At 44.3% G+C, this 12,156-nt stretch overlaps 1 protein-coding gene across 11 annotated transcripts in view; it reads right to left on the reverse strand.

Annotated features, from left to right (window-relative positions):
- Positions 1-5,184, reverse strand: part of PWWP2A (PWWP domain containing 2A) — a 37,082-nt gene extending 31,898 nt beyond the window's left edge. For 3 of the 11 annotated variants that reach the window (XM_047729181.1, XM_047729182.1, XM_047729183.1), the window contains exons 1-2: positions 4,519-5,184; positions 3,667-3,735 (exon numbers count right to left, since the gene is read on the reverse strand). In XM_047729181.1, coding sequence (XP_047585137.1) covers positions 3,667-3,735; positions 4,519-5,102 — 653 coding nt within the window. In that variant the 5' untranslated portion in view covers positions 5,103-5,184. Of the gene's footprint in view, positions 1-2,391; positions 2,770-3,666; positions 3,736-4,518 lie in introns of those variants that run through there. The other 8 variants (XM_047729189.1, XM_047729187.1, XM_047729186.1 and 5 more) reach the window with 6 other exon arrangements.
- Positions 5,185-12,156: the final 6,972 nt, after the last annotated feature.

Raw genomic sequence — 12,156 nt, forward strand, 5'->3', positions numbered from 1 at the left:
CTACCTTAAGAGAGCTGGGTATAAAACACCAGTGGAGGAGCCCAGAATAAACTAAAAAAATGAAGTGGCTCAGTCAGTTAAGCATCTGCCTTTGGCTCAGGTCATGATCTCAGGGTCCTGGGATCTAACCCCTCATCAGGCTCCCCACTCAGCAAGGAGTCTGCTGCTTCTTCTTCCTTTGTGCTCTCAAGAAAATAAGATCTTCCAAAAAAATTTTTTTAAATAAAGGATGCCTCAAAGGGTTTTCATTTTCAAATAAATCCTATAAAATCAGTTTTTAATCAGATATTCAAGTATCTTCATTTTAGGGTGACCATGTCATTTGTACAGTAGCCAAAGCAAGCTGCTTTGAAGGCATAAGGAGTAACAATCAAACTGGGATGGTACAGGAAAACCAGACCACCTGGTCACCCTATTCACTTTCTATAAACATAAACTGAGGAATGAAGTTTGATTGCTTGTTTGGGTTTGTGAACCGCCTAAAGTCAAATGAATTCACCTCATAAGAACTAGAGAGACTGGAGCCCAAAGAGGCAAAGAGATTTGCCCAAAGTCACAGTATCAACTGGAGAGCCTGGCACTAGAATTCAGACCCAAACTATTTAATAAGTGGTACTACCACCTGTTCTTTTTTTTTTTTTAATTACATATGTCCTGTTTCTTTTTTCCACGAAAAGAATCTCCTCAAAAATGTGTTCTTCAATCAAATAACTAAAAATAAGGCAAAAAATAATACAATGGCAGGAAGGTGAAGAATGGCAAATGCTTACAAAGCTATATATTTTTATAGGTCAACATATATATATATACACACACACACACACACACACAAACATACACACACACCCTTATAAACACTTTTTTCTACATAGTGAACAACTCTTCCAACTTTAAAAGACATTTCTGTACCATGGATAATGTCAGAATAAAATAATCAAAAAAAAAGCAGTAACTGGCCCTTTTCCTTAAGACTAAAGAAAACCATACACATACACGGAGGCACTTAGTCTCCGAAATGTTAATTCTCTTCTGGGTACCTCACTGAATAGGCAAGAACCAGGACTTCAGACGCTGCTATGTGTTCTGCAATATACAACTTAGGAAATGGGGACTCTCCAGAGCAGACGGTCTCACGGCAATTACCTGTCTAAAGAATCTGCTTGGTTCCAATACTCATACCCTCTGTATTATCCCATACAGCTACTAAAGTCAGAATAGGCACTAAATTTCAGAAATATGCAATTTTTTTACTGTTTAAAGGAAAATCTGCCAGCCCAACTTTCTAATATGAAAGGAGAAAAAGGGGGCGCCTGGGTGGCTCAGTGGATTAAGCCTTCTGCCTTCGGCTCGGGTCATGATCTCAGGGTCCTGGGATAGAGCCCCACATCAGGCTCTCTGCTCTGCAGGGAGCCGGCTTCCCGCTCTCTGTCTGCCTCTCTGCCTACTTGTGATCTCTGTCTGTCAAATAAATAAATAAATAAATCTAAAAAAAAAAAGAAAGAAAAGAAAGGAGAAGTAGTATAGGCTTTAGAATCAGATCAACCTACATCTGAATCCTTACTTTGCCATTTATAAGCTCAATAACTGGCCGATTTAAATGAACCTCAATTTCCTCCTATATAAATGAAAAATATCACCACGGTTATAAAGACTAAAGCAAGTGGTACAATGGTACATAATAGGAAGCTCTTGTTATTTTTACCCAAAGGTTTCATTAAATGGCCAATTCATATAGGATAAAAATGGTTTTTAAAGCAGCTGATTACTAAAGTTATGGCAGAATCTATAAAGAGGATCTCCTGGATCATCATTTAACCCCAAAACTGCACATCAAGTATACAATGAAGGTAAATGGCAGATTACAAAATATATGGGTAGATCTGTTTTACCAAACTGTAGTAGGAAAAAAGAGATAACCAACTAGTCATCATTAGCCCAAAAATAATTCCTTCAAATGCTAATTTTAAAAACACCTTTGTGTGTTGTTTCTTCACCAATTCCACTACTGTTACCTCCCAAATATAAGCTTCCAGCTGCAGGGACTATAACTCATAACATTTAAAATACTAGGAGGGTGCCTTACACACAGATGTGCTCAATACTGTTAAATGAAAAGTTGATAAGGTTTCCTTAACAACCATTTTAAAAAGACTTTAATGACAGAGACCTTTCACTTCAAAACATTAAAATGCAAAAGGTTCACAATAAAAAAAAAAAACTCCCTCCACCTAAGAAATTTTCAACTATAAGCAGCACAGTTAGGAAAGCAGAACAAAACTCAAAAAATAAACTGCAATTTATTAAAGAAACTTTAAGAAAAATAAAACACCAACACAGTGAGCACCTCAACAGAGGAAAGAACTATCCATTCCATTTCCAGGAACAACTTACCTTTTTTCACCTTCCTTTTGCAGATTTGAAATCCAGATTCTCACACAATCACTGGCCTTCACTTCTGTTTGATTCAATAGCATACACACTACTGAGTCTCTCTCTCCTTCGCTATTAAATACATCAGTAGAAAGCACACTGGTCTTATTCTGCTTTCTAACTATGAAAACATAAGTGCAAAGGTCCTGATCCAAAATTCTCAAAAAAAGAAGAAAAACAAAAAATTTCTGGAGTTAAACAATTTCATTAGTAATTATAGAGGTGCCCGGCTAGCTCTGTCGGTTAAGGGAAGGACTCTTGGTTTCAGCTATCATGGGTCATGAGATGGAGCCATTATAGGGCTCCACACTCAGCGGGGAGTCTGCTTAAGATTCTCTCCTTCTGGGGCGCCTGGGTGGCTCAGTGGGTTAAGCCGCTGCCTTCGGCTCAGGTCATGATCTCAGGGTCCTGGGATCGAGGCCCGCATCGGGCTCTCTGCTCAGCAGGGAGCCTGCTTCCCTCTCTCTCTTTCTCTGCCTGCCTCTCCATCTGCTTGTGATCTCTGTCAAATAAATAAATAAAATCTTTAAAAAAAAAAAAAAAAAAAGATTCTCTCCTTCTGACCTTCTCCCCCACTTCACACTTGCTCTAAAATTTAAAAAAAAAAAAAAAAAAATTAAAGTGGGGCGCCTGGATAGCTCAGTCGCTTAAGCATCCACTCTGGGTTTCATGATCTCATGGGTCCTGAGGTCAAGCCCTATTGTGGGGGGGGGGGGGGGGAGACACACCTCCCCACTAGGAGTCTCCTTGGATATTCTTCTCTTCCTCTGTCCCTTCACCCAACCCCACTCTCTCTCGTATAAATAAAATCTTAAAAAAAAAAAAAAAATTAAAAAGTCTCCCATCATTTCCCTGCCCAAACATCCTAATTCAACTTGTATTTATTTTTTTCATGGTCTCTCCTCCCCTGTAACTGCCTTCCATATGTATTTCAAATTTTTCCCCCCAAATGTGAAAAAGACAACGGTGTCTTTATGCGAGGACAAGAGTTAAAAAATAAAATATACTGGGCATCTGGGTGGCTCAGTGCTTAAGCGTCTGCCTTCGGCTCAGGTCTTCATCTCAGGGAGCTGGGATGGATCCCATCCCTAGCCTCCCTGCTCGGAGGGGAGTCTGCTTATCCCTCTGCCCCTCTCCCTGCTCATGCTCGCATTCTCTCTCAAATAAATAAAATTTTTAAAATAAAAGAAAAAATAAAACATATTAAAGTAAGCCGTTTCCAAACAGGTGAGATACCCATCAGAGTGTGTGCTGTTGCAGGAAACAGAATGGAGAGCCGTGAATGGGAGTCTCTGCACTTCATATCTGCAAAAGAAGAGAATAAAAAGGTTAACTTAACTCTAGACTTAGAACACCTTTTTTTACCTGTTTAAAGCAATGCCCACAAACATTTTAAATCAAAGATGAAAATGTGCTAAGCCAAAGGCTTGGGGGTGAATCCACCTTCTTGCCCTTAATATATAAACTGTATCTACAGTACCAGAAATCAATATTTGAACATTCCTGTATCACATCATCCTAATACTAAAGGGTAAGAAAATCTTAAAACTATCATTTTAATTAGCCAACTGTGCTTCCCTACAGCAGTCACCTAAGGGTAATTAGTGCTAACAGTAAGAGTAACAGTTAAGAGGTTCACTTCTAACAAATACTCTTCCCCCATAAGGAGTGACAGTTAACCTTTTGGGAACCCAAATGCACACACCCCTTTCTCCAACCTCGCTAAAGGTGAATTCAAGAAAAAAAGTGCCTCGCGAGCAAGCAGCGTCCCCCGCCCAGTACCAGGTTCTCGGCAAAACTCCTGCATTCTGCATTAACCCACCAGGCCACCGGAGTGGGTGCTCCAGAGCCAGGTCGCGGAAAGAGCCAGCGGGTCGGGTACCCGCGCCCCACACCTGGTAACGCACCTGCCCTCACAGGCGCGCACCTGGGGCGGAGACTGCCCTCTCCCGGCCTCGCGCGCCTGCCCCCACGAGAAGCGCGCGCCCCGCGCCGCACGGGACCCGAGGGCGTGCAGGGGCCGTCCTGGCTCGCTCCCTCCCTGGGGACCAAGGGGGCCCGGGGACGTGCTGGGGGCTGGCGCGGTACCTTTTGGACAGATCCATAAGGACCCCGGAGAAGAGCTTCTCCCCTAGACGGAACGACACGACGAGCGCGTCCTCAATGATGTGGTCCAGCGTGACCCGCACCTCGGAGCCGGGAATCAGCTGCGACACCGCGGAGTCCCCACCCGCCGGCGGCACGAGCGCCGGGGCTGCGGGCTGGGGCAGCGGCGGTTCCTGGCGCTCCTCGGGAGCTGGGGGCTTCTCGGGCGGCGGTGTAGGGGAAGGTGGAAGGTCGGGTCTTTCCTGAGGCGCGGCTGCCGCCGGCTCCGCCACCCGGGCAGGCAGCTTCTCCTCAGCCTCCAGCTCCGGCCCCGCCGCCTCCGGGCTGCGGGCGAGCTCCCCCGGCGGCGGCGGTGGCGGCGGGAGCGGCGGCTCGTCGGCCTGAGGAGAAGACTGCTGCCCGTCGGCCTCGCCGTCCGGCACGGATGCTTCCGTTGCGGTGACCGGGAGGGGGTCAGTGCCGGCCTCGCTGCCGGGGATGGGCTCCATCTCCGGCTCGGCCTCGCCGGCGCCCCCCTCCCCGGGGGACGCTGCAGTCGCTGCCGCCTCTGCAGCCACGGCCGCCATTTTCTTCCTGGCTTCTCCCTCCTCCAGCTCGGGGTGCAGCGGCAGCGGCAACGCTGCTTGGTTCCCTGGACCTTCCCCTCCCTCCCTTGAACAGTTTCGTCCCGCCCTTTCCCTGATGCTCGTTATTGGCACCGCGCCATTGGTTCCGTCCTACACCCCTCCCACACTTGTGACACACCATTGGCCAGATGGGGGCGTCTATCACCCAGTCAGTCCCTCCCTCCCATACAGAATAGGAACTTCTCATTGGCCGGATGAATTGTCAAATGTTGAATCTTAGAGGAGGAGTGAGGGAACGGGGGGAAGTCACAAAAGCGGAGCCTTACACTTATCGCCTCTTTCTATTGGCTGGAAGAGGAAATAGAGTTTTACGGTTGGCCTACGCTCTTGCCCATTATCAGTCAGGCTTTCAGAGGTGGGATAAAAGAGAGAATCATGCGGCGTGCCAGTTCTTTCAAAGGCGACCGAGGGGAGGAGTAACAGGGAAACGCGGGAGGGGAGCCGCTTCCCAAGAAGCCCTGCGCGGAGGTCCCTTAGAATAAATGTTATTTCTAGGCACGGACCTGCTTGCAGCCGTGTGTGGGTACCACAGGCTTCTTTGAGAAGGCCAACTAAAGTTTGAAAATAATTGTCGACACTGTTTTGAGCGCCTACTAGGCTAGGCACCGTGCTAGGTGCTGGGGATAGAATGATGTGCAAGACATTCTCTATAACCTCGTGACTCTAGACACTCCAGCCCCCACACGAAGAGAGTTTTCCTTGATTTCTATCCACTTTCTAGGAACAATGCACTTACTTATTTCAAAGTAGGAAAATGCTAATGGAACGAGGAGGGACACCATGCATATTGTATCAAGCTGATGAACATCCCAGACAGCAGTCCTGAGGCGCTGGAGTTACATGTGAATATTGTTTGCTCGCCAAATTGACTGGAAAGTGGACGCACCTGGTTTCTTGTTTAAGCCCTTTCCTTTCCTGGCCTCTTTTATGCCACAGGTTCAAAAAGCCTTTCTCTTCAATGTCCTGATGCGCCTACTTCCCTTCCCAATTTGAGTCTCTTGATTTGTTATGTCCAGGAGAATCTACTGAACCCATTTATTTCAGAATACACCTCAGAATCAGCCTATTCTCCAGAAGAGATTATAAGAACAGAAATGAAATTCTAAATAATTATAGTTAACATTTATTGAGCATCTTCTCTATATGAGGGTTTAGTACAGACCCTTAGTAGAGCATCTCCCTTAATCCTTATGCTATTCCTATGAGACAGGTAATATTATTATACTCATTTTACAGATAAAGAAACTGAAGCACAAAAAGGGTGCCCGCTGTCAGCTAGTAAATTTCAGAGAATTTCAGGTTTACATTGAAAGGACTGAAAATGGCGAAAACTAAGTATCACCATATGTTCTGATTATTTCAAGCCATGGGGCTCTTGGGAAAAGCCAATAGGAAATCCTAGCCACTGCAGGTTTAGCAACTCCAAAGTACTGGAAGAAAATTGAATTATTGAGTGTCCACTTTGTCCAAGATTTTCCCATAAGCTCTCATTTAAAAATCCTGTGAGTTAAGTCTTCTCCTTCTATTTCAGATGAGAAAACTGACCCTTAACCAGGTTAAAGATCTTCTCAGAGGTCACACAGCTAGCCGCAGATCCTACCCATCCCAACTCTGCCAAGTGTGTGACTATTCCACTCACTCAATCATTGAACAAATAATTTATCTCCTGCAGGCCAGATCCTTGCAGTAAACAGAGATGGATCTCACCTTACAGGGCTTTCACCGTGATCACTTGCTCTATAATTCACCATAGTCAATTAATTAAATATTATATATAGTTCTATGAAACTCCTAGAGCCATGCTGAGTCCCCACATAATTCTCAGAAGGAAAAAAATATAGTTCGGGTCCTGGGCCCTGATTAACTCTGGCAGTAATTTATTGCAAGACTGCAGTGAATCACTTAAATTAAGGATTTATGGCAAATTGCGGCATACCAAGTCCTCCTTCTAAATCACCATTTTCACCCTGCAACTGAAGAGCCTCTCCTGGGTCACTATGTTCACTTCAAGTATAACCCCTTCTGCTTGTCTTTCAAGGCCTTCTCTGTTCCTTCTCTGACTTTCAGATTTGTTTTCTACTATTCTTCAAGCTTGCTAATATTGGAAAGATCTGGTCATGCATCTTTCATCCATTTATTCAACAAATAAATGTTGAAGGCCTACTATGTGTCAGTTAGTTACTGGCTAGCCAGGCCAGAAGCATGCAGAAAGAACATGAGAAACAGTGGTTGGCCTCCTAGAGCTTATTTTTCTAATTAGGGAGTTAGAAAACTAGCAATGAATAAATAAGATTACAGACTGTGACAAATACCATAAAGGAAATAAACAGAATGGGATGATAAGCAGTTGTTGCTAGCAAAGGAGCAGAGGGTGTCTTCTTTAGGTAAGGTGGTCAGAAAAGGTGTCTTATCCTCTGAGGATAAGACATTTTAGCTAAAATACAAAGGATAGGGGTGTCTGGATGGCTCAGTCAGTTAAGCATTTGCCTTTGGCTCAGGTCATGATTCCAGGGTCCTGGGATCGAGTCCACATCTGCTGCTTCTTCTCCTTCTGCCATTCCCCACCCCGGCTTGTGCTCTCTGGCTCTCTCTCTCTGTCAAATAAAAAAATAAAATATTTTTAAAAATAAAATAAAAAATCAAATGCAAAGGATAAGAAGGAGGCAGTTACTGACACTGTTGCACGAACATTTGTGTCAAAAGGAACAGCAAGGGGCGCCTGGGTGGCTCAGTGGGTTAAAGCCTCTGCCTTCAGCTCAGGTCATGATCCCAGGGTCCTGGGATCGAGCCCCGCATCGGGCTCTCTGCTCAGCAGGGAGCCTGCTTCGCCCTCTCTCTCTCTCTCTGCCTGCCTCTCTGCCTACTTGTGATCTCTGTCTGTCAAATAAATAAATAAAATCTTTAAAAAAATAAAAAAATTTAAAAATTTTAAAAATTAAAAAAAAAAAAAAAAAGAACAGCAATTGCTAAAGTCCTGAGGCAAAAGAGGGCTTCGCTTATTCCAGAAACAGAAAGACACTAGTTGGGTTGAAGAGGAATGAGCAAGAAGATAGGAAGGTGAAACAGGTTTAGAAAAGAAGACAGGAGCCAAATCATATTTTATGTACTGCAGATATAAAAACAAGAGATTCTACCCCAAGGGAACCTAACTTTTACATGTGCTGTTATCCCTTAGTCACCCCTGCATTCAGCCTCTTCCTGGCACAGAATCAGCATAGAAGCCCTTGGTATTTGTGGAATGGATAGCCACATGCTATTTGGGACTAGATGGATGGTTAGATGAATGGATGGAGGATTGGGTAGATGTTTGGAAGGTTGGATGGTGTCTTAGTCCAGTCAGCCTGCTAGAACAAAATGCCACAGACTGGCTATTATAAACAACAGAACAGGCTTAAAAACAACCGAAATGTATTTCTTACAGTTCTGGGGGCTGGGAGTATAAGATCAGGGTGCCCCCCATGGTCTGGGTGATGGCCCTCTTTCAGGTTGCAGACTTTTGGAATACTCCCATGGCAGGAGGGGACAAGGGAGCTCTCCTTGACCTCTTCTAGGATATTAATCTCATTCATGAGGAGGACCCCACCCTCATGACCTAATCACTGTCCAAAGACCCCCCCCCCCCATCTCTTAATATTATCACTTTGAGGGTCTGGGATTTCAACATACGAATTTTGGAGGTACACAAACATTCAGACTGTAACAGATGGATAATTGGTTGATTGGACAGATCACTGAATGGATGGACAGATGGGTGGATAGATAAATGGCAGTGATAAGGAATACAACTGACGACTCAAGTGGATCCTCACTGTCACAAGCAGACTTTGATCTTGATCTCTGTGGGGGTACTACAGTTTCATGGCTAGAAACTCAGAATGGAAGTGAATGAACCTGTATGTGACTCCCCAGTTGGCCTCTGATGAGCTGTATGACCCAGGCATGATCTTGGGCTCGTTGGTTAATCTCTGCTTCCTCATTTATAAAATATCCTAATAATAACTACATAGGGTGTGTTTGTTTTTAAGTTATATAAATACATAAAGTGCTTAACAGAGAACCTAAATCATAGTATGCACATCTCCATCACTGTTAACAACTAGATCTAGAAATTCAGGCTTTTTTTTTCATATTTTATCTATTTATTAGAGAGAAAGAGACAGAGATAGTGAGAGAGATAGCAAGAGCAAGCACAGGCAGGGAGAAGTGAGAGATGCAGGCTCCCAGCTCAGCAGAGAACACGATGCAGGGCTCAATCCCAGGACCCTGGGATCATGACCTGAGCCAAAGGCAGACACTTAACCGACTGAGCCACCAAGGTGCCCCAGTCTTTTTTTTTTTTTTCCAGTTTTATTTATTTCCTTTAGTTATCTCTACACTCAGTGTGGGGCTCAACCTCACAACACTGAGATCAAGAGTTGAATGCTCTTCGGACTGAGCCAGCCGGGCACCCCTAGAAATTCAGTCTTATTCCATCTGGTGTTGATCACATTTCAGGGCTCCGACTCCCAATAACCAACCTTGTGAAAGACTAAATAAAACCCAAACACCAGGGGGTTGGTTCATGGAGAGGTTTAAATATGGCTAATTGTGTTTTGTTTTGTTTTCTTTTTTCTGGGCCCACTCTCTCAGGAAATCAAATTATAGACAAAAAATAGCATGGGGAGAAGAGACTCAGGGCAAAAGAAACGAACTCACAGCACATGTCTGCAAAGCCACAGTGGCTAAGCGAATCGTTCATCCTTTTAGGATGATTTCTATCCAGTGACCAATATTTCTCTTCTAAAATCAGATCGCCTACTCTCAGATCAAGACCTCGATGGATAACTACTGACAAACATGTCAGTAATTGGCTCTCTCTCCTTGTGTCTCAATGGTTATCAATGTAAGAAGGGATCTCTCTGGGGTTAAGCCTATGCCTTCAGCTCAGGTCATGATCTCAGGGCCCTGGGATCAAGTCCCACATCGGGGTCTCTGCTCTGCAGGGAGCCTGCTTCCTCCTCTCTCTCTGCCTGTCTCTCTGCCTACTTGTGATATCTCTCTCTGTTAAATAAATAAATAAAATCTCAAAAAAAGAAAAAAGAAGGGATCTCTCTGGGAATCTGCTAGAAGCTATTTTACATGTTGTGTGATCCCGTTTACATAGGGTACCAAAATAAGCAAAACAAATTTATGCTGGCAGAAGTCAGAAGAGAGGTTATTCTTGACCAGGGAAGAGGGACATTTCAGCCAATGACTAAAAGGGAATATGAGTGGGGTTTTTCTAAGATATTGATAATTTTCAATTCCTTCATCTACCTATTATTGGCTACATAGGTATGTTCAGCTTATAAAATTTCATCAAGCCATGAACTTATATATGATTTTCTGTATACAGATTTATTAGTTACCTATCACTGCTTTGTCTGACACATCATACCTTTATCACAGTGTCTGTGGGCAGAAATTCAGGCATAGCTTAGCTGGATCCTTTGTTTCAGGTCTCTCTCAAAACTGTAATCAACATGCCAGCAGGGGCTGCAGTCTCACCTGAAAGCTTGACTAGGGAAGGGCCCACTTCAAAACTCACGTGATTCTTGACAGGATTCCATTCCTCGGTTGCTGTTAGCCAGAGGTTGCCCTCACCTCTTTGCCACATAGGACTTGCTTCATCAGAGCAAGCATATAAGAAAAGTCAGAGAAAAATGGAGCAAGCAGGAGAGAAATCACAATCTTTGATATCCCAATCTCAGAATAGGCATCTCATCTCTTGTGCGAAGTTCTATTCAGAAATAAGTCACCAGGGAACCTGGGTGGCTCAGTGGGTTAAACATCTGTCTTCAGCTCAGGTCATGATCCCAGAGTCCTGGGATTGAGCCCCGAGTCCGGCTCCCTGCTCAGCGGGGAGCCTGCTTCTTCCTCTCCCATCCCCCCTGCTTGTGTTCCCTCTCTCGCTGTCTTTCTGTCAAATAAATAAATAAAATCTTTAAAAAAAATAAAAATAATTAAAAGAAGTAAGTCATCAGGTCCATCCCAACCACAAGGAGAGAATATTATATAGGGCATGAGTTCCAAGAGGCGGGGATCACAGAGCACTAATTACCACATAATTTAAAGGTTTAAAAAAATGGAAAGGAAAAATATTTGAGATGTTTCCCTAAATCTTCCCCCATACCCACACACTCATCCACAGACTCTGTTAAATCCTCTTGTTCAATGTGGATGCTTTACATCTCATACCATCTGCCCCCCAGTAACAGATCCACAACTCTAGACAGGCAAGTGGAAGAAGCCCTCCTATTACAAAGGTTGATCCTAATATGGAGAACAGTTCCTATAGGGAAAGCCATCATTGAGTTAACCATTTAGTAATTACCTACTCTGCGCGAGGCAGAGACCGCAGCCAGATGAGTAGGGGGGGACGATCAAAGGTTAGCTCCATTTCTCTCTGACTTTTCTTCTATCAAAGCACAGCAAAGGTGGGCACTGTCCTGAGACATTTCTTCTGCTGTTTTTTCACATGCGCCCTCTCCCTTCTTTGTATACTTTCAACAGCTGCCCCGTCAGCAAAATTCCTTAAAAATAGACTTCAAAGGACACTACTTTGGAGGGGGTGGTTCTAGGTTGACCATCCCAGTTTACCTGGGGCTGAAGGGGTTTCTGGAATGTAGGACATTCATCATTCAAAGTGGTACAGTCCTGGGCAAGCCATGATAGTTGGCCAGACTTCATGCCACGTGTCTTGCAGAAATGAACGTTGATCCTCACAACAACCCAAAAGGAAAGGGAGCCTCAGAGAAGTCAAAGAAAGCTTCCAAAGCTGGAAACTGGGATTAGGATGGGAACTGGGCCTGTCAGTCTCCAAAGAATGTGCTCTTGGCAACTTTGATCTCTTGGCTATTTTTTCTGTTTCCTTCACCATCCCCTGGGATCTGGTCCTTGGGTAAATAGCATATCGATGTGCACTTTTTGTCCAGTTTTCTAGTTCGAAACCCACAGGTTAAACCTGACCTTTGAT

This window comes from Lutra lutra, chromosome 5 (genome assembly GCF_902655055.1).
Source record: "Lutra lutra chromosome 5, mLutLut1.2, whole genome shotgun sequence".
NCBI lineage: Eukaryota > Metazoa > Chordata > Mammalia > Carnivora > Mustelidae > Lutra > Lutra lutra.